Source organism: Asterias rubens, chromosome 4 (genome assembly GCF_902459465.1).
Source record: "Asterias rubens chromosome 4, eAstRub1.3, whole genome shotgun sequence".
In the NCBI taxonomy this organism is placed as follows: domain Eukaryota; kingdom Metazoa; phylum Echinodermata; class Asteroidea; order Forcipulatida; family Asteriidae; genus Asterias; species Asterias rubens.
The window spans coordinates 16,920,462-16,942,302 of record NC_047065.1 but is presented as its reverse complement, the minus strand read 5'-3'; the positions used below and the strand labels follow the sequence as shown (position 1 = coordinate 16,942,302).

General features: G+C 37.9%; 1 protein-coding gene across 2 annotated transcripts; it reads right to left on the bottom strand.

The window, feature by feature from the left end:
* Positions 1–1,213: 1,213 nt before the first annotated feature.
* LOC117289397 (conserved oligomeric Golgi complex subunit 4-like) lies at positions 1,214–21,603 on the bottom strand. Of its 2 annotated transcripts, none has more exons than XM_033770504.1 (18): positions 21,502–21,603; positions 17,434–17,516; positions 16,937–17,051; positions 16,744–16,794; positions 14,823–14,949; positions 13,579–13,772; positions 12,095–12,251; positions 11,067–11,229; positions 10,296–10,392; positions 9,626–9,787; positions 9,231–9,316; positions 8,058–8,274; positions 7,360–7,533; positions 5,985–6,161; positions 5,387–5,488; positions 4,468–4,596; positions 3,908–3,999; positions 1,214–2,150 (listed from the first exon to the last, which is right to left on the bottom strand). In XM_033770504.1, the coding sequence occupies exons 1-18, from the start codon at positions 21,601–21,603 to the stop codon at positions 2,108–2,110; spliced, it is 2,271 nt and encodes a 756-aa protein (XP_033626395.1). In that variant the 3' UTR covers positions 1,214–2,107. The 2 variants fall into 2 exon arrangements, with proteins under 2 accessions (XP_033626395.1, XP_033626396.1); XM_033770505.1 differs by having other exon boundaries at positions 17,434–17,533; positions 21,502–21,580.
* Positions 21,604–21,841: the final 238 nt, after the last annotated feature.

The window sequence follows — 21,841 nt, the reverse complement described above, 5'->3', positions numbered from 1 at the left end:
GGTTCCAACCAGGGTAAAAGTACATCCCGGTAGGGATAACTAGGTAAATATTTAGACCTGCGAGTAATAAAGAGGGGGGATGGATGGAGGGACATTGAATTGCCTTCTGTGGGCCCCCAATTTTTATTATTTTTATTTATGAATATGATTGGAAAGATATTTTTTATAAGTAGAAGTAGAACCATAGAGGAAAAATAGAACCAACTTTTGGATTCCACAAAATGGCCAACCATAATGTGGGGGACAGGGGCAAATTTATATTTCGTTATAATCACTACTAATTAAAGTCAGAGGTGTTTTCTGTAGGTGTTTTTTTGCAATTTAACAACTCTTGAAAAGGATGTTTGGTGCGATTCTAAACAGTAAAATTTGAAGAGATTTGAGGGCAATGTGCACCTTTAAGTCACACATAATTACTGAGACAGATTCGATCACAACATTTTGATCATGAAAACATGATGCACAGAAAATGCCAGGTCTGGTGTTATTTATTGATTTCCTCTTCTTTCTATACAATATTTATAAATATCATCAATATTCTGTACAATTTATTTACAAATTATGTACAGAATGGTATTACTAACACAAGAAACAAAAACGTACAAAACTAAAAATAATATTTCCAGAATAATAAAAGAAACATTTTAGCCTGCCTAATTAGGCTGACAAAATGAGTATCAAATGGTGCAGTGACAAGACTTTTAACTTGACTTTTGACTTTTAACTTTATTTTTTTAAAATAAAACTTCTCTCAATCTTTAGCATCATTTTTTTAACCCATATTCATAAATACCTCAGACAGTTTCGCTATTCCTATTGGTTGAAAGCGCATCACATGGGTGTGTATAAACCTTTGTTTATGACCGGTAGAAATGTTAATTCATGGGCGTGACACGGGACCTTGCACCTGTTCTTATAAGACAGTTTCTTCTTTCCTATTGGTCGAGAGCAACGGCTGAAACAGTTGTGCCACATCACAAGATACGCGCACAGCATTCCTTTATAAGGAGTTGTTTACTCGAGGGCGGTGGAGGGCTTTACCATTTCATGGCTGGAGGGGTGTTGTGTTGAAAGAAATCGTTTAACAATTATAATTTTAAGACCAAAAAGTGATGTTTTTGACCGAAAACGTAATTATGAATGGGAATCAAAGTGTGTTGAATCGGTTTTCAACTAGTGGTTTAAACCCGCCGAGGCATGGTTCTTTATAATTTACATCGACTTCCTCTCGGTAAAACTATCAAGAACCAGGCCTCGTTGGGATTAAACCACTATTCTAACTGAATTGGCCATATGTGGCTGCATGAGGGCGCTTTAGTGGGTCTAATCGCTATCACTGGCGAATTTCCATGCTTCACAAATAGTTTTAACTTATTTGGACTGCCTGTATGGTTTTTTTTTCAGTACCGATGACTAAATAGATAATAATAACAATAACAATTAAAATGACAAAATCAGTTTGTTTGACTTGTTTTGCCTAAATTGGCTGGCACACGCCCTCAAAAGGTCAAAAATACTGCAAATTCGTACTGGATGTTTTTTACTTTAAAGCTACATTATTCCCTTTTTCCTGGCTTCATGCTCCATTTTTTCTCTGGTCTGTAGGCCTACATTTATTGAAAGGTACTCGATTACATAAACATTTTGTTATATCCAGATTACACATATCAGACTTGTGTCCAATGAAGTGGTTTTGTGTAGTGTGAAAAGGCCTTGGTTGTGTAAAGACTACAGCGCCTACTAGGTAAGTAAAATATTAAGAGAAACTTTCTACCATCATTATCTTCGTGTAAGTTTAATGTAAATCTGTGAACATTGTGTTTTGTGTCCAACAAAAAGCATCCAGACCCTTTAACTGACCACCAAAAGAATTTCAATTTTTACAAATTTATCACCAGTTATTGACTAATTTTGAATACAGTTGACACTTCAGAAGGCACTGGTATATTAAAAAAATAATAAAAACAAAACCACGATTAATACCTCACCAAGACAAATAATACTACTTTACTCTGTAAAATTGCATGAAACATCTTCTCTCAAGTGACGACGATGCTGCAAAAAGGTGACTGTAAAATCTTCAAGACAAAGGTCATCAACATTTGTTTCAGAGCTTTAATCTCTTGATATCTTCGGTCCGAAAGTCAATCCTGCAAGGCAGACAAAGAAAACAGTTTTACGAGGTAGGTGTATGAAATGTAAGGTTAGTGAAGTGATTTCTTGCCTCGCCTTCCACCTCTAGAATCCCGGTTCAAATCCCACCAGATTGTCGTGGCCGAGCGGATAAGAGCACCGAACTCAAGCTCTGATGCTTCTGTTCAGCAGAGTGTGGGTTCGAATCCCGGTCGTGACACTTGTGTCCCTGAGCAAGACACTTAACTATAATTGCTTCTCTCCACCCAGGGGTAAATGGGTACCTGTGAGGGCAGAGACGGTTCTTGTGACTGATTTAGCCGAGTAGCGCATATTAATGTTGCACAGGCTGCATACTCCCCACCAGGGAGCTGAGATGGTTTAAGGAGTGAATTAAGGCCCAGTGACCAGGGGTAATAATGTGAAGCGCTTTGGGATGTCCTCCGGGTGTGAAAAGTGCTATATAAAAACAGGTTATTATTATTATCACTAAGTGGATTGGGTTTTTAGTCGCTACTTGGCTGCATGGGTTTTCCCCTGGAATAATTCTCTCATACATCTCCTCCCACATCTAAAACTGAAATTTCTTCATTGTCTTCTCTCTTCTTGTTTCGCTCTAATTAGAGCGTCGAGAACATATATCCAGATCCAGACTCAGATGTCACAACTTTGAATGGCAGAAAAAAACGGGAAAAAAAACAAAAACGAAATATATAGCCAGTCCATATGGTGTATTATGCACACACCATAATTTACTTATAATGGTTGAAAAGAATTTGGTAAACACAAGTCCAATTCTTGACATTTGACCTAGTTTGTCCAAATACATGTATAATAGGCTTTTGGGGATCCCAGGACCACTCCACACATCAAATTTTTGAGATATATGGCCAAGTCCATGTGGTCCAAAATGGACAGACCAAAGGGTAAATGTCAAGAAAACTTTTGTTAAGGTTGTTTTTTAAGTGTTGTATTCACAACTTTCTAAATTCTTCATAATGTGACGGAAGGTCAAAGTACCATACAAAAAAATGGAATAAGAGACTTAAAGGGACACTAGGTGGCAGCAGACGTACCAGGTAAATCCATTGTTCTAGGAAATGTGGGCATGCCCAGTAATAAAAGAACAATGGACATTCACCTGGTAAGTTTGCTTATCTAAAAAGTCCTAGCCTTTAAAGGGTAAATATTAATAAAAACCCATCTCAAAGGTCGTTTTTTAGTGTTTGTATTCAAATCATTCTAAACTTCTTTCTGTGTGATGGATGGTCCATTTACCCCCAAAAAAAGGAATGGGAGACTTTCGCAATGGGGTGTCGTGGCCGAGCGAATAAAATCACTCAATTCAAGCTCTGGTGATTCTGTTCATCGGAGTGTGGGTTCGAATCCCGGTCGTGACACTTGTGTCCCTGAGCAAGACACTTAACTATAATTGCTTCTCTCCACCCAGGGGTAAATGGGTACCTGTGAGGGCAGAGATGGTTCTTGTGATTGATTAGCTTAGTGCGCTACATGTTTGGCAGGGAGCTGAGATGGTTTAAGGAATGATTTAGGGCCCAGTGACCAGGGGTAATAATATTGAAGCGCCATGAGCCTCACTGCAGGATGGACCTGAGCGCTAACTAAGAAGCCACTATTATTAAATACTAGGTGGCTGGAGACATACCAGGTAAATCCATTAATGTTGTAAATGCGGGCAAGCCAAGAAGTACATGAACAATGGAGATTTATCTGATAAGCCTGCTTACATCAAATGTCTATTCTTAGTACATACCTTAGTGAGAGTACTTGTCTGACCTCTGCAGGGGTCAATCTCCAGGTCAAAGGTCCTGAATTAGAACCCCAATAATCTAGGATTTCAGAAACCTGTGTTAACAGAAATCAAATATTTTTAATATTATATACAAACATCAATTGAATTGAAACATCTGTTTGCATCTTTTACACTTATCAAAAGAATGATCGAAATGAAATCAAGGTGAGTGTTCCAAACATGTTTCTGGATTTGTGTTTACTCATGACGATTTATTTGTATCCAACTATCTTTTTTTCTTTTTATAATAAGCCGTGTCACGCATGGCAATTTACCAGCAGCCAGTTCCCGGCAATCTCCAAGAAAAAAAACCCAGTCAAGTTTAAAATGTAACATACTTTTTTTTCCACAGCAGTACAATGTAGTATTTCTTTTGCAGTGCAGTTGTTTGCATTTAGGTTGCTATTTTAGTTTCTTGTGACAAGATTTTTGTCGGGGGAAATAAGGGCAGCTGAATTTTTCTTGGGTAAACCAAGGCGAGTACACAGTTCCAAAATTACAGCGTCATACAAACTACTCACTCGCTCAAGGTTTAAAATGGTAGCCATTTGGGTGAGTCTTGCAAACTTGTCTCGGATGGTCCACTGAGTGACAGATGTGAGGTACCCAACCAGCGACCGCAACTCCTTGTCATACTGTAGACCTCCAAGCTACAGAGAGAGAGCAAAAATATAGGCAATCAGAATATACAGGGCTCTACAACAAGCTTGCATTCAGCTTCGGACACCACACGCCTTACTGACCACTCAACCTTCAGAACCCTCTCCCCTGCTCACAACCAGACTTTCTCCCCTTGTTGCTCCCCAAATATGGAACAATCTCCAAGTACGCATCAGAAATTGTAACTCTTTGACATTGTTCAAAAAATCTCTAAAAACTCATTTGTATCAAATTAAATATGTTGTAGTTATAGCTCCATTGGTTTTGCTCTTTTCAGCGCTTTGATCTTGATGTAAAGGCGCTTTATAAATATTTTGTTTCATGTATACATATGCATGTACAACTGTTAATCAAAAAATAAAAGTTACTAAACGAATTACCAGACAAAGATTTTGAAAACATAAGGAGATTGCCAACCCTAAGGCTAGATAGTTCAGTTGGTAGAGCGCCAGTGTGGCAGGAGATTCTATACTCCTCCCCCCATTGGAGATTGTGTCTCCCTATACTGCAAACTGTGTACAAACTACATCTGATAGCCCCCTCTTTTGATCCATCCTCCTTCAGCCCACATTGACTTTCCATTGTGGGACAGATTCTCCGGCAGACCGATTTCCCTGGGACACCGGCATGCTAATCCAGAGGTCCCAACCAAATTTGTTTAAAGTTTCCCACGTCAGTTTCCCTTGTGTTCTACATCTCAGCAAAGCAAGAGTATTTAGGTCTATTGTTCTCTTCCCCAACGCAAAAGACTGACTGTTACGTTTATTTAGAGTCACTTACTCTATTGAAAACTGATTTGAGGACAGCTTTCTCCATTTGGGTCGCTACTTCCGATGTAAGTAACCCTATAAGGGCATCGTTGTTAGCCGATGTCAGCAACTCCTAAAAACAGGGCACAAATAATTCATACAACTTATTATTATTGTTTTGTGTAAGTGCAAACACTCCTGAAATAACACTTATATTATGTGTAAGTTTAAACAGGCATGATATTGGGTCCTTGTAAAAAAGCAGAAATGTTTTATTGAGTCTAAGGACTGACCTACATAATACAATAATATACATTTCAGGCTATTTAATCGAAGAGAAAACAGACTAAAGTAGGAAAAATATCTTGCCTTTTTAAAATTGTCAAAACAGTATTATAATTTGTTTATCCCAGGGGATAATGGTTTATTTGTCATCATTTCACACAATCATACAATAAATCGTTATAACATTCATATGAAAAAAATGAAAAAAAGTCACAGCATTTAAAGAGAATAATTTTTTGAGGATTGTTTCTCACTTAAAATAGCCTGGAAGTACACAAAAAGCAAGTACGCTCATGGAGCATTTTCGGTCGAGATACACAGCTTTTGCAAAATCTGTCACAAACCTTGAATTCATTCAGGAGTTGTTCTAGGTTCATCATGAATGCCTGAATGAAGGGGTCGTTGGCCTCAAAGTTTGAGAACTCCTCCTCTGAGATGTTATGACTGGTGGACAGGAAGGTGTCGACCCAGGGTTTGAGGCGAGGCTTGATGGCGCTAGTGCTGAGCTGGCTCAGGCCGTACTGAAAGGGATAATAAGACAAATGGATTGGATAAAATCTCAGCTAGGGTATCTGCACACTTCAAAAAGACAACTTGAATACTTTTTAAGACCCTTAAAAGGCAGTGGACACTATTGGTAATTACTCAAACTAATTATTAGCACAAAACCTTACTTGGTAACAAGTAATGGGGAGCTGTTGATAGTAAAAAACATTGTGAGAAACAGCTTGCTCTGAAGTAACGTAGTTTTTGAGAAAAAGTACCTTTCCACTAAAATATTTGAATTTGATTTCAAGACCTCAGAATTAGATTTTGAGGTCCCAAAATCAAGCATCTGAAAGCACACAACTTCGTGTGACAAGGGTGTTTTTTCTTCCATTGTTATCTCGCAACTTCGACGACCAATTGAGTTCAATTTTTTTTTAATTTTCTGCATATGTTAAGATACAACAAGTGAGAAGACTGGTCTTTGACAAATACCAAAGGTGTCCAGTTTCTTTAAATGCAACCTTGATCAAAATTTAAGACCAAACATAAGTGAATAAAGCAGGGGAGAAACAGCTTTACCTACCCACACTTTATGTTACTTTTTTTTACACAAAAGTTAATTTGGTTCATTCAACAGCCCAATTACTGCCAATAACAGGACGAAAAGGACAACAGAAGAAATATTCTGTTTTAGTTATGGGAGGAAAACCCAACTGGGAAAACCCCACACAATCAGGGGACCCTTGTTCATACATCAAAACCGATCAAAGACAAGGGACAAGCACAACTACAAGCAAACAACCGAAGAAAACAAAGAAGAAGAAACCCAAGAAAAGAAAACAATTTATATTATATTTTTTCATTTATTGGTTTATTTCATTAAAAAAAAACCCATTTAAACAACATTAAAGCTAATCCACATACAAGCCTCGTGGGTTTGAGGTGGGATTTGAACCAGGGTCCACAGTGGTGAAAGGAGGGAATGAAAAGGCCTGGGCCAACCTCATCCCCTTTCCAAAAGATGGTCTGTTGTAAGAGTTTCAATGCCTAGTGCTAGACCGAGATGTGCCTATCCTGTACGCCATTTTGGGAAGCAAAAAGTGCACGAAGGATCAATTCCCAAAATGGTGGAAATAATAGACACGCTTTGTGCAGCTAGGTGCATTACACACTGTGCAAGGGGTAAGTAGCCACACCATAGTGAGTTACCAGAAACAACTCATGACTTACCTCTAACACGTCCTTGAATTTGTGCGTGACATTCCCCAAGTCCGCCAGGCAGCTTTCTAGTTTCTCTTGCTCTTTGTCTGTTATGTGTTGGCTCCTCGAGGCACACTCACTGGCGAGACTCTTCCTGAGTGACTGTGTGTACTCGATACTTACTTCAATGTTATTTAATGTTGTCTGCAAACAAACCAAGCAGTGAGTGGTTAAGACACTATTGGTAAATACTCAAAAATAATTATTAGCATAAAACCTTTCTTGGTGAAGAGTAATGGGGAGAGGTTGATGGTATAAGACATTGTGAGAAAGGGCTCCCTCTGAAGTGCCATAGTTTTCGAGAAAGAAGTAACTTTCAAAAAAATTTGATTTTGAGACCTCAGATTTAGAACTTGAGGTCTCGAAATCAACCATCTAAACGCACACAACTTCGCGTAACAAGGGTGTTTTTTTTTTCTCATTATTATCTCGCAAGTTCAATGACTGATTGAGCTCAAATTTTCACAGGTTTGTTATTTTATGCTTATGTTGAGATACACCAACTGTGAAGGCTAGTATTTGACAATTACCAATAGTGTTCCACTGCCTTTAAACCTCAACTTTCTAAATATTTATTGGTTACTCCACAACAGAGGGTTGGGGCATCCTCTTCAAGATAATTATTTCAGTATAACAAACCTGGAAGTGATTATTAAAGCATGACTCACCAAAAATTCTAGCTTAGCAGCATTTGTGTCCGTCGTAGACGTTGCAAATCTGCCCTGTTGCAGCATACTGTATGCCTGGCTGACATCAAAGGAGCCGGATGGATACCCAGCGCGTAGTTTGCTATACAGGACGTCCCGATAGGATCCTTCTAGTAGGGAGCTGGTGTGATTGAGCATCGCGCAGGCGCAGTCTGCACTCCCACTAGAGATAGCTCTCCTATCAATCAAATTATTAAAGGCAGTGGACACTATTGGTAAATACTCAAAATAATTATTAGCATAAAACCTTAATTGGTAGTGAGTAATAGAGAGCTATTGGTGGTATAAAACATTGTGAGAAACGGCTACATCTGAAGTGACTTAGTTTTCGAGAAAGAAGTAATTTTCAATGAACTTGATTTCAAGACCTCAGATTTAGAATTCGAAATCAAGCATGTGAAAGCACACAACTTCATGTGACAAGGCTTTTTTTCTTTCAAAATTATCCGCAACTTCGATGACCAATTGAGCTCAAATTTTCACAGGTTTGTTATGCTATGCATATGTTGAGATACACCAAGTGAGAAGACTGATCTTTGACAACTACCAATAGTGTCCAGTGTCTTTAAGGGTATATTCATCAAAACGTAAAAAAAAAACATCTTTTTACTCACACTAATATTCAAACTAATGTGCCTTTAACCTATTGCTGTAGTTCATGTAACTTGTTATGGGTATTTATTTGTTTGTCATTTAAATTTTTGTTTGGTCTTGTGTCCTGTCTCTGTTTGTCTGTATATAGATAGGGTACAAAAGCAGTGCTTCAACCCCAACCTAAATGTTGTCATGCTGTATCTTAAAATCAAACTTTATTACACCTAATTCTTAATATAACTCTAGTCTGTTTTGTTATGACAAATAATGTGAAGATGTTACAAGATATTTTGTACTTGAATGACAACTTTGAAATAAATGTACAATGAAATATATATATGGTGCAGCAAGCTTCTTCACGGAAACCTCTGAGATTTTCAACCCTTTTAAAGGTTTTTGTTTTTTAAAGTAAGCAAAAGAAACATGTTTTAATGCTTTCAACCTTTTAATTAAACATTTGAGATATATGGCATTTTCTTGTGAACTTAATCAATTTTGACATTGCAACCCAAGTCTGAATTTTTCAACAATTGCACATACCTTGTACATTTCTTGACAATAAAGAATATATCATCCACCATGCTTGAAGTATGTGCACCTGTTTCCAAGTTGTCTAAACTCACCGCCTAGAAAGAGGACCAAAATCTTCAATTAAATAATTTGCTTGCAAAAAACAAATATTAAAACCATTAGCTGTTGCAAACTGCACACCAACCTGTGGTATAACTGCAAAAAATGGTTAATGGCCTGACGTTTTGACCTAGAAGAGTGAAGGGTCGAAACGCCAGGCCATGAATTTTTTTTTTCAAAATCTAGATCTTTTATTCAAACAGATCTTAAAACCACAAAGCTATTTCTTTCCATGACTTCTAATAAAGAACTAGTTGGATGCAGTGAGAAACTATAGCACTAAAAGTATAGCCATGTAAACAAACCTTGGTAACCGTTTCATGCATGAAAAATTCTTCCATCATGATATAGTTGCCAATGAGTTCCTGCATGTGTCTGCTAAGTTGGCAGTTCATAAGAAATCTGTCCAATTCCGCTTGTCGTTTTTGTTTCGTGGCGTCATCTTCATCCAAGACTTCTATATCACTCTGTAAAAATTGAAGAATTGTTTTATTTTTTTCATTATTATTAATTGTGTATTTTATTTGAATAAAAAAAAGTGTTTACAATACTTAGAAAATTGAAAAATAACAATAAACGGGTTAAATCTATACATACACACAAAAGCGTTTTTAAGAAAATATAAATTATTTAGGTTGCCTTGTTGTGGCTGGTGCCCGACTTATTTTCGTTGCTTAGCAAAAAAAAAGCGCTTCATGAAACTGGGCCCTGCTGCAGTGGTTCAGCAGAGACTAAGGACAATTTATTATTATTATTACTATTTATTTGACCTCAACAAATACAAGTACATCAAAAAGCACAGCAAAAGTTTAAACGACAACACAACGAACCGATCAAAATAATAACGAATACAATAATTATTCAAGCAAAAAGCACACAATAAAAAAAAAAAAAAAAAAAAAAAACCCAGAACAGAACATGACAGGAGGGCAACTAGATGAGCAGAAAAAAAGAAGGAATTTAACACTGACTTACCATCACTCTTCTCTTGACAAACCTCAGGTACAATTCTGTTCTGGTGTTCAGTAATGTACACTCAGCCAGCATGACGTCAAGGTCTCGTGGATCTAACCTGTGAAGATTGAAAAATGGACAGTGGTTTTCTTATAATAGAGCACATTTTACAATAACATCTCAATGCATTTTACATCAGTGCCTGGGTCCTTCAGCCAATAATGTTCCTCTAATCTTTCTCCACTCCATGGGGAGTACAGGGGGAGGTAGTGCTTTATGCTCTACCGGCCAATTGATGATACCCAAGCCTACATTCATATGGAATGTAAAAGGGGTAACCCTGTTTTAGCCCTAGGAGTAGGTGGCAACGGCCTCTGGAAAAAAATAATTGTAGCCCACACCTTGAAGTGGCCTTCAGGCCTTGTGTGTCAGGCGACTTGCATAAAAAAGAAAAGAAAAAAAAAGAAGCCTGTTTGCTTCGTTTTTGAAAGGGCAGGGGCACTAAGGCATTTTCTCCTTGGTAAAGGGCACCTACATGTATGATGAAATTCAAGGGCACCAAGGCAATGACCAGGGGGCATGAGTATCAGGCCTGGGAGTATACAGCCCTATGCTGCCATGGAGCTCCAAAGGCTTTTTCATATACAATATCAACCTCTACCCTCGCAGGTTCTAGATGTTTGACCTAAACTCAACAAGTAAGTTTTTATGGTCATGTCTGTTTTGGAGTAGTTACCAATCTATGACCCTAACTTTAAAACTAAGTAAAAAGGTACTTCAAGAATGTCATACTTTTCGTTGGGATTGGAGGACTTGTAACCTCGTAAACTTTGCTGCACTTGTTGAGACCGAGAATCAAATTCTCGATTACGGACGAAGCTCTCAACGATTTTCTTGGCTTGAATATCGCACTCCTGCTGTAGCGACTGCATTAAATTGAATAATCTCCCTGGACCTGTGGTTAATTGATCGAAAAAAGAAAGAAAAAAACATTAATTGTATTCAAGAAGTCGATTTCATTTTTAACAAATCTTTATTTCTGTACCAAATCAGGAATAGTTAACAATTAGAAGATTGATTCTAAACATTAAAAAAATACTAAAAGAAAATAAATATTTCAGACATGCAACTTTAGTTTGTAATAATATTTTTATTATTTAAATGGCCAACCCCACAAAACTTAGAGGCGGCGGAGATGAATGTTTCCATGCCCCACGTCATTGCCTCAGTGGTCTCATACAAATTGTAATTTCCGTAATAGATATAGTCTTCAAGAATAAAAAGCCTTGTGTTTTTCAGTTTACTGTGGCACTGTTAATGGCACTGGGCATTTGGTTGTTGTCAAAGACCAGTATTCTCACTTGGTGTATCCCAACATACGCACAAATCTGTGAATTTTTTAACTCCATTGGTCATCGAAATTGCAAGAGAATAATGAACGAAAAAAAAATTCTTGTTGCACAACTTTGTGTGATGTCTAATAAAGGCTTCAGGCCTGAAGTCTTTTAATATTTGAGTACAAAATTACCTCTTTCTCAAAAACTATGTTACTTCAGAGGGAGCCATTTCTCACAATGTTTTATACTCTCAACAGCTCTCCATTGCTCGTTACCAAGTAAGTTTTTTATGCTAACAATTATTTTGAGTAGTTACCAATAGTGTCAAGTGCCTTTAAAACACTTATCAAACCTCCCCTTGGTTGTTATCCTCCCTCGGGTATGTTTTGATATGTTTCTAAAGTCAGAATAAAACAGTCGGTCAATTAGTATCATTTATTAGGAAACAGTTTCATGACATTAAAGGCTTCTCCAATCACTCACCGTAATACGTCTCTACCAGGGGTTGATGGATCTCTACACTCTTACCGATGTCTTCAAACAGCATGGTAATGGTGTCTGCATACACAACGCTTGCCCGTCGGTCGGTGCTGTCCTTACCCAGTGCCAGGGCTAGGTTCTCCTGAGCCTTGTTGGCAATCTGAAACATGATCATATAAAAAGTCAGGATTATAGACCATTGCACACTGTTGCCCTTTTCAAAGTGATGGCTTCGGCTCTGGATTTGGCTCAGGCTAGCTTGGCCCCACCGGTTGTTTTGTCAATTGCGCGTGCTTTGCATATATGCGCTCAGGGCTTAAGACGAGAAAACGGAGCCTCAAGCCGAAGCCGTGGTTTCGAAAAAGGGTCTATAAATACAACAATGCCAAACATCATGGCGCTGTGACATAGAACTTGGCACTTTTGGTGACCGGTAAGGCATGAGTACTCTTGCCACTCAAAACCCAAGATATTGCACATTTTATCAGGATCAGTTCTGAAAGTCGGTGTGAGATTTTTAAATCTCATACCGACTTTCAGAAATGATCCGGTTAAAATGTTTTATTTTATTTTATTCGTTTCAGGTTAAATTATTAGAAAAACTTTTACTATTTACGAGCACATACTTTTAGTTCCTTTTCAAAACCAAGGGATGCGGCTTATGCTCTGTCAACTCTTTGAAGTCCTGTACTGAAAAGCGCACATTTTGCAAATAATTGAAGGACCCTTAGCCGGAGCCAGAATCTCAGTTGGATCAAGAATCCCAGCCAGAAGCTGAAGCCAAAAACCTTGGTTTCTAAAAGGGCCTCATACACCAATGCATACCTGTGTTCTGAGATATGCTGAAAACATTTTCAAATAACAAATGAAGCCATGACCAGAGCATTAGCCTTAGTCGGAGCCAGAGCCAGAGGCAGAGCCTCAGCCAGAAACCTGAAGCCAAAAAACCCTGGTTTCTAAAAGAGACTTAGTCACCAATGCATACCTGTGTTCTGAGAAATGCTAAAAATAGTCTCTAAAAACTAATGAAGCCTAGCTAGAGCCTTAGCCTTAGTCAGAGCAACAACCTCAGCCTGAGCCACAGCCTCAGCCAAGAGCTTCAGCTGGAGCTGAAGCCAAAAACCCTGGTTTCTAAAAGGACCGCAGACACCAATGCATTCCTGTGTTCTGAGATATGCTGAAAACATTATCAAATAACTAATGAAGCCCTGACCAGAAAATTAGCCTTAGCTGAGGCAAGAGCCAGAGGCAGAGCCTCAGCCAGAAACCTGAAGCCAAAAAACCCTGGTTTCTAAAAGGGACTTAGTCACAAACTGCATACCTGTGTTCTGAGATATAGTGAAAACATTTTCAAAAAACTAATGAAGCCTAGCCAGATCCTTAGCCTTAGTCAGAGCTGGAGCCACAGTCTCAGCCGAAGCTTCAGCTGGAGCTAAATCCAAAAACCCTGGTTTCTAAAAGGGCCTCATACACCAACCAATGCATACCTGTGTTCTGAGATATGTTGAGAATTTCTCCAGCCCTTCCTCGTGGAGTCCAAGGAGCGGGAAGATCTTGAAGAATCTCTCCACTGAACCCCTGTCTGCACTCTGTATTGCCGTGTCAAACTTCTTGCGAACAAGCGCCTTGAGATTCTGCTCCGCCTCGTGAAGATGGCTGATAGAGAGGTCAGTCCCGCCTCCTGAAGACATTGAAACCAACCAGCAAAAGAGGTCAATTGTGTTTTAAAACAACAGTAGAAGACACTGGACACTATTAGTAATTGTCAAAGACCAGTCTTTTCACTTGGTGTATCCCAACACATGCATAAAATAACAAACCTGTGAAAATTTGAGCTCAATTAGTCATCGAAGTTGCGAGATAACTATGAAAGAAAAACACCCTTGTCACACTAAGTTGTGTGCTTCCAGATATTTGATTTTGAGACCTCAAATCTAACTCTAAGGTCTCAAAATCAAATTCGTTAAAAATTACTTCTTTCTCGAAAACTTCAGAGGGAGCCGTTTCTCACAATGTTTAATACTCGTTACCAAGCAAAGGTTTTATGCTATAATTATTTTTAGTAACCAATAGCGTCCACTGCCTTTAAAACAATTGAACTGCTCTTAAAACCGTAGGTATTACATTCCTTTAAGGCACAATGAATCAAGAAGTACTACATGTGGCATAAGGCCCTTTGATACAATGTTTGCAAGTGCTCAATAGTTTTTTTTTTATGATTTTTTTAGTTGCAAGTTTGCCCAAAACAAGGCAAAGGGCTACAAGGAAGAAAAAATAGAAATGCAGAAACTCAGTGGAGCTGAAGGTAGGAATTGATATTCCTCTAAAAAAATGCCAGATCATTAATAATAATAATAATAATTTTATATAGTGCTTTTCACACCCGAGGGGTGTCTCAAAGCACTTCCGACATTAAGGCCTTAAATCATTCCTTAAACCATCTCAGTGCCCAATATATGTGCTACTCGGCTAAACCAATCACAAGAACCATCTCTGTCCTCACAGGTACCCATCCACCCCTAGGTGGAGAGAAGCAATTGTAGTTAAGTGTCTTGCTCAGGGACACAAGTGTCACGACCAGGATTCGAACCCACACTCTGCTAAACAGAAGCATCAGAGCTTGAGTTCGGGGCTCTTATCCACTCGGTCACGACACCATTAAGGTAATGAAGGGAAACATGCACCAGGCAAGTCAAAGATCTGTCTAAAATGGAGAAGCAGGTTTACTTACCATCTTTATTATCATCTATGACTTGTTTAAGAACCTTCTCATCCAGACTCAGATACCTGTGAATATGCCCCGCTGCCTTCTCATAGTTCTCAGCCTGAAGAGCAGTTTTTACGCCGTCCGTGCAGAACTGTTTCAAAAGCCAAGTAGTTTACAAAAACAAATGATTTCAAAATGGAGAGCTTAACTAATTTCTAGTTTTATACTTTGGTCAATTTTGCGCCTTGAACACTGAGCAGGGTGGATACGTGCGCAATTCAAGTCTTATTATTATTTATTAATAAATACCTTGGACGGTTTCAAGTCTCCGATTGGTCAAAACCCGGTCACGTGTGCAAGTGTTAACGGTGGTAGGAAGACCAACCCGGTCATTACCAGGCAGTGAAGACCGGGTACGAACACTGTTATTCCCTAATTAGTATTTTTTTTCATGTCCACTGCAAACAAAGGTATTACAAAAGGGTATCAATGATGCCTTTAGAGCCACGCCCTTGATCATTGCCAGAGTGCCCCTTAAAGGATTTGGGTACTTTTTCACAATGTCCACAGATTTATATAAAACTTACAGGGTTTGAAGATAATAATAGAGGAAAGCTTCCCATCGAATATTACTCACTGAGGTTGTGTAGTTTTTGAGAAATGAGTAAAACAAGTCACAAAATAGTTTTCGTCTCAAAAAGACGAAAATTATTTTAGCATGTAAAACCCCATAAACCAGTTTTGATATTACACCAAAACCATAGCAAACTGTGGTAGTTTAATGTAAATCTGTGGACTGTGTGGTTTTTGTTAGGAAAAGTACATAGACCCTTTCAGATGTTCCACTAGATTTTTAAAGGCAGTGAGTGGACACTATTGGTAATTACTCAAAATAATTATTAGCATAAAACCTTTTTTGGTGACGAGTAATGGGGAGAGGTTGATGGTATAAAACATTGCGAGAAACGGCTCCCTCTGAAGTGCCATACTTTTCGAGAAAAAAGTAATTTTCCCACGAACTTGATTTCAAGACCTCAAGTTTAGAACTTGAGGTCTCAAAATCAACCATCTAAACGCACACAACTTCGTGTGATAAGGGTGCTTTTTCTTTCATTCTTATCTCGCAAGTTCGATGACCGATTGAGCTCAAACTTTCACAGGTTTATTAATTTTTATTTTATTTTTTTTTTTTTACTGAGTATACAGTGCTAACACACATCGGTGTATGGGTAAAAACCAAAATTAATATTCTTTATCCCCGATGCAAATTTAACATCTATTATTTCACAGGTTTGTTATTTTATGTATATGTTGAGATACACCAACTGTAAAGGCTAGTCTTTGACATTTACCAATGTGTCCAGTGTCTTTAACATTTTCCTTGTTGAGGTGCCCCCTTTGACTCAGGAAAAACTGCCTTGCCCTTTACACATATCAGGACTGTTTATATCTTGTAATGTGATGATGAAAAATAAACCATGCCTTTAGATACACCAAGTGAGAAGACGGGTCTTTGATAAGCTTGGGCGATATCACAATATTATCGAATATCGCGATATTAATTTGGAAACGATTTTGATATCGGATGGATTTGGTTTTAATCGAAATATCGATATATCGCGATATATCGCGATATATCGATTAAATATTGCGATATATCGCGATATATCGATTAAATATCGCGATGTATTTCCTAGCTGAGACATCTTGCACCCCATAGGTTTGGAGTCAAACACCTCTCCTATGCTATGACTGTCTCTTCTACAACTTTCACTTGGAGTTTGAAGACTGATGATGTCAAATTTCATTAATCGCGATTATATCGAATATCGCGATATATTGTCTGCGATATATCGTGAATAAAATAAATCGATATCGTCCAAGCTTAGACTTTGACATTGACATTTACCAAAGGTGTCCAGTGTCTTTAAAGCAATGAACTTACCTTAAGGTCAAGAATATCATTCACTCTCTGAATTGCAATCTGTACTCTATTCTGTAGGGGAAACAAAATTATAACTTGTTAGTGACAGTCAAATCCAATTAAGCAAATTCCAAAGAAAGTTTGGGTTTTCCTAACACTACTCTAAACCATTGGGCCCTGCTAGCATATAGGAAGGAAAATAAATGCGACTTACTTTGGCGACATCCAACTCCCTGACTTTACTGCTCACATTCTCAGCCAGGTCTGAGGTGAAACTGATCATACTGCCGAGCTGTTTGGAGTCACTGTGTACAAGCTGAAGGTTTTGCCTGCAAAATAACAATAGATTTATACTAAATTAAAGTCTCAAATTAGAAAATAAAAAAGTTGAAAACAAGAACTTATGGCAGTTCAGAATGCACTGTTCTCCCATAACAGTGGTCTTCTGGCCAAATGCCAGCTAGTTAAAAAGCCAAAGGACCAGTAAGAATTCTCACAAAGTGGTCCCAATGGCTAATTCATTGTTGAGAAACATCCCTATATTTTGAAATACGGACCAGTGAAAAAGTTGACCAACGAGTGAAATGACAAGCCAAGTGCTAACTGGTCCTACTAGTACTGGAAAGTTAAGGGAAAACCTGGAGTGAGTAAAACCTCTAAAAGAAAAAAATCACATATGATTGGAAGAGTACAGTTTAGTTGAATTCTTACCCCAACCGCTGTAATGTGCTCATCTTTGCTTCCAGGTTTGTCTGCCTGTCTAACAAGCCATCAATGTTATCAGTCATGCCTTGCTGTAAACCAACAAGAACTTCAGGGTTATGTTTTGAATTGAAACATCATCACAAAATATTTTACCAAGTCTGTTGACTAGTCTGTCATTATGATTATGGGTAAAAATTGTACGTATTGGACCATTTCACCCCGGTGTGTGAACAGAGTCTGGTAACCCTCCGGTCGTTGGGAGGACAGTTACGTTATCGCAAATACCACAGCAATTGCCGTGGTGCCCGGTGCTTTTGTTTGCTGTACTCCTGTAGTGCCCGTTGCAACTATCCAATACAAATTAAATTTTCCTCATAAAGTTTATCGCAATCCTAGCCTGACTGATTTTGCTGACTTACCGGAAGGCACTGTGGGATGAAAAAGGGGGCTTTGTAAAATGTAAGCCCCTTTTTCCATCCCACAGTGCCTTTCGGGCGGTAATTGCGATAAACCTTATGGATGGAAGCGCCCTTGTCAGAGGAAAACTGCCCTGCCCCTTTATTCAAAGAGCAAACTTAAAAAGGAATGCAAGTCTAAATTTAAAGTCGCCCCTTCCTACAAAGTCACCCCTCCTTAAGAGCGATAAAGTAAACTTTTTCACACATTCGAGGATGCTAAACTTAAGTTACTACAACTTAATAATAACAATCCTAAAGTTTACTTAAGTTATTTAACATTATTTTACTAGTTTTACTTTTAGGAGTCTTAGGACGAGGTTTGATTTTGATTGATTAATAATATAAATAATAATATTATTATACTAAATGCTTTAGCCTCTGGCCTTCATTAAATTTCAATTGACAACTTAAATTAAATGAGAAAGATAATTATATTTATAAATATTATTTGTGTGTTAAGGATATCTTTCTGTATGGCGCCACCACCTTTTCACTCATAAAAAAAGAAAGAAGGGATATCGCATTGACTTGAGGTAAATTAGTACTATCATTAGGGATGTCAGTTGAAATTATAATGTTTTTTTTTTTGCTTTGCAATGTGGCTATAATGAAAGAACACAGTGATAGGAGTTGTTAGGTGGTAGTTTGAAGAAAATCGGTCAAGGGATTCCAAAGTTATGATTAATTTACAGGTCAAGTTCAACAAGGCCGTTGCTAATAGCAACTAACGTAAACAATAAACAAACAAATAACAATGTTATCAGGGTCCTAATTAACAAACTAAGGTTTCAAGTCGCACAAAACCTAAATATATTACTTCCTTGCAAAAAGTTTTATGAGAATAGAAGAAATAAAACAATTTGATTGCTAGGAATTTAAATTAACAAGTTTTAAAGAAAGACCTAAAGTCCCGAGGGATTAGTGAAAGGTGTGAATATTGACTTTTCACTGCTTTTTAAACAAACAAACAAACATTGAACAAACCCATGTTTTCAAAGGAACATATCTCAAAAAGTAAATGTCTGACAATGTTCATTTTTGGAGCACTAATAGAAAAGTCAGGTGCCTCAAAATAAAATAAAGAACAACAATAACAATCCATTATCTTATTTATTGTTTGTTTTTTAAATATGCAAATTATGCCTAATTGCGGGTAATTTGATCCCGGTTTTATAAATAAACAATGAATAAACTTGTGTTTTCAAAAGGGAATATCTCAAAAAGTAAATGTCTGACTACCTTCATTTTTGGAGCAGGAATAGGAAAGTGAGATTCATTTCAGATAATTTAACAAAAAAACAAAAAAAAACATTATGCTGTTTATTGTTTTGTTTCTTAAATATGCAAATTATGCATAATTGGTGGTTATTTGAATCCCGTTCTATAATAAACTCACGTTTTCAAAAAGGAATATCTCAAAAAGTAAATATGTCACCACCTTCATTTTTGGACCAGGAATAGGAAAGCAAGATACCTTTAGGATATGTATGCAAAAACAATATCCACCAACTAATTTGTTAATTAATTAAATTTGTTATTTTTTTTAAATATGCAAATTAGGTGTAATTGTTGTTTCAAGAATTTTCATCAAAATAAGGGCAGTTGTTGTACTGTAGAAAATATGTGTTAAACTTAAAGTTATTTATTAATAAAAGTAAATGTTAATTAAAAATCAAAGAAAAACTGAACTGTGTTTAATTTGCTCCAACTTACAGACTGATAATTGTTTTATACAGAAGCTAGGTTGTGCACTGACTCTACTGGACGTTTCAGTTAAAGTTTAGTAAAATTGAAAAAAAAAATGAGAACTGAATTCTGAAAACTGAACACTAATGACACTGAAAGAGTATAAAAATCAACTCAAAAGTTTGTTTTTCGAAGATAATATGAATACACTCTATAAACAACCAAAATTTCTCTAGAAACAATTTAAAATTCCCGCTGTTATTCTTCAATTTTGGTAAACAATACTTGCGACACTTTCCACACGTCCGATCTTAACCTTGGAAACGTCAACAATGCACACTCAAGCCCGATGGTCGGGCGTCGGAAATCTTGACGCGCGATCATAAAAAGACATGGTTTTTAGGCCTCAGTCTTAGGATTGCGCGCAAGTCTTCCGTCGCGCGACCATCGCGCGACCGACTATAAACCGGCCTTCTCACGGGGGACGCGGCGCTGTAGTCTCCATTTTGCAAAACCATTGCGCAGCATACAATAGTCTGGTTTCGGCCCAATGACGTCACCCCGTAAACAGCTTTGCCGTGTGCTGCATGCGTTACTCTTTATAAGAGGTGGAAACCAGACAACTAGCTGTATACACAACCTCTGTACCGGATAGGTGCATAAAACTTGAGCAACCCCTCGTGTTGATTGCGCTTTCATCGGAAACTGCCTCGTTCTTGAACTTTGACACTGCTGTCATTCGTTAGATCACGAATGGGGCTTTCCAACGGTATGCAACTGTATCGCGGGCTGACAGGCTTTCATTGCGTTTAATCAAACGCTACATTTGTTCGGTGTTTTATTAATTCAAGATCATGTTTATCGCCCTGACCCGGGTTAAATATGAAAAGATAAACATCTAAGCTTCATTTTAAGGGGAAGTATGACAATATTGGGACATATTTCGTGAGACTACAACCACAACGAAAAACTTCATCACGCTCGGAAACAAAAAGTTAATAAATCGACGGGACGCAGAAAAGCGATGTTTTCAGCGCAAAGTACGGATTTAAATTGCCCTATTCTAAAAAACTAAAATTATAGTAAGTGTCAAATTCAATCAAGTACTACATCAAAGTGGTCTTAATACATTCATTTTGTTAAAATTTTTTTTATTCTCCTCCATTTTGTTAAAATAATTTTTGGAAGATGAAACATTGACACTGGACGTGAAAAAGTTCGCCATTTTTACGCGTGTCACGTGACCCGTTTTGACATCCCTACTATCATATCGAATGAAAAAGTGGTGTCGCCATACGAGGGATACGGAAACTTTTCCTGTATTATACGAGTATTAATGTTGGGCGTGATCGGTCAATCTGCGCGATCAACCGATCCCGCTGCGCTATTGAAAGATCAATTAAGATCAATTGGTCGCGCAGCAATCGGTCGATCGCGCAACAATCGGTCGATTGCGCAACAATCGGTCGATCACGCAATGAACATCTTTGCCCGATAAACCGATCGCGCTACGAGTATTTTTTCCCGTTATCAGCCGATTGCGCAGGAAAGGCTTTGCACGATCAACCGATTATGCAGGAAAAGTTTTGCGCGATCTACCGATCGTGCAGGAAAAGTTTTGAGCGACCTACCGATCGTGCAGGAATGAATGGGTTTGACTTGAGCCCAACATTAACACAAAAACATGCAATTTTGTGAGCTTGGCGACATTTGAGAGGGGGCGAGGAGTTTGAATGTGGTGGGGCGACTTTAAATTGGTGACAACATTGCATTGCTTGGCATGCTGGCGGGGCGAGTTGGTCAACACCAGCAAGCGTCAGCAGAATCAGGGGTGGTGGCGATCGTCAACTTGCAGTTGTAATTATTCGAAAAAGTACATTCGAGTTGTATTCTTTATCAGGCAAAATGGTTACAATAAGAAATGGCTTACTTCTTCCACACACAGTTTTTCGAATGCTTCTTGTATATCCGACATATCAGTCAAATTATCCACGCCCATTGCGTCAAACACCGAGGACGTGGCGGACGCCATATTTACATCAGTTTTTATCGGATCGGAATTCGGTACCTGTTCTTAAACTTTTTAAATGATATTTAATTCGGGTAAAATGAGCATTTATGCAAGTCTTACAGATCCATTGATATAAATTAAGTTAAAGGGTACAAATTGAAACCAAAGCAATTACTGCGGTGGTATAAATGTTGTTTTTAAATCAAGTTTCAAAATTACAGATCCTACCACAAATAATATCCGAATTTGTGAATATTAA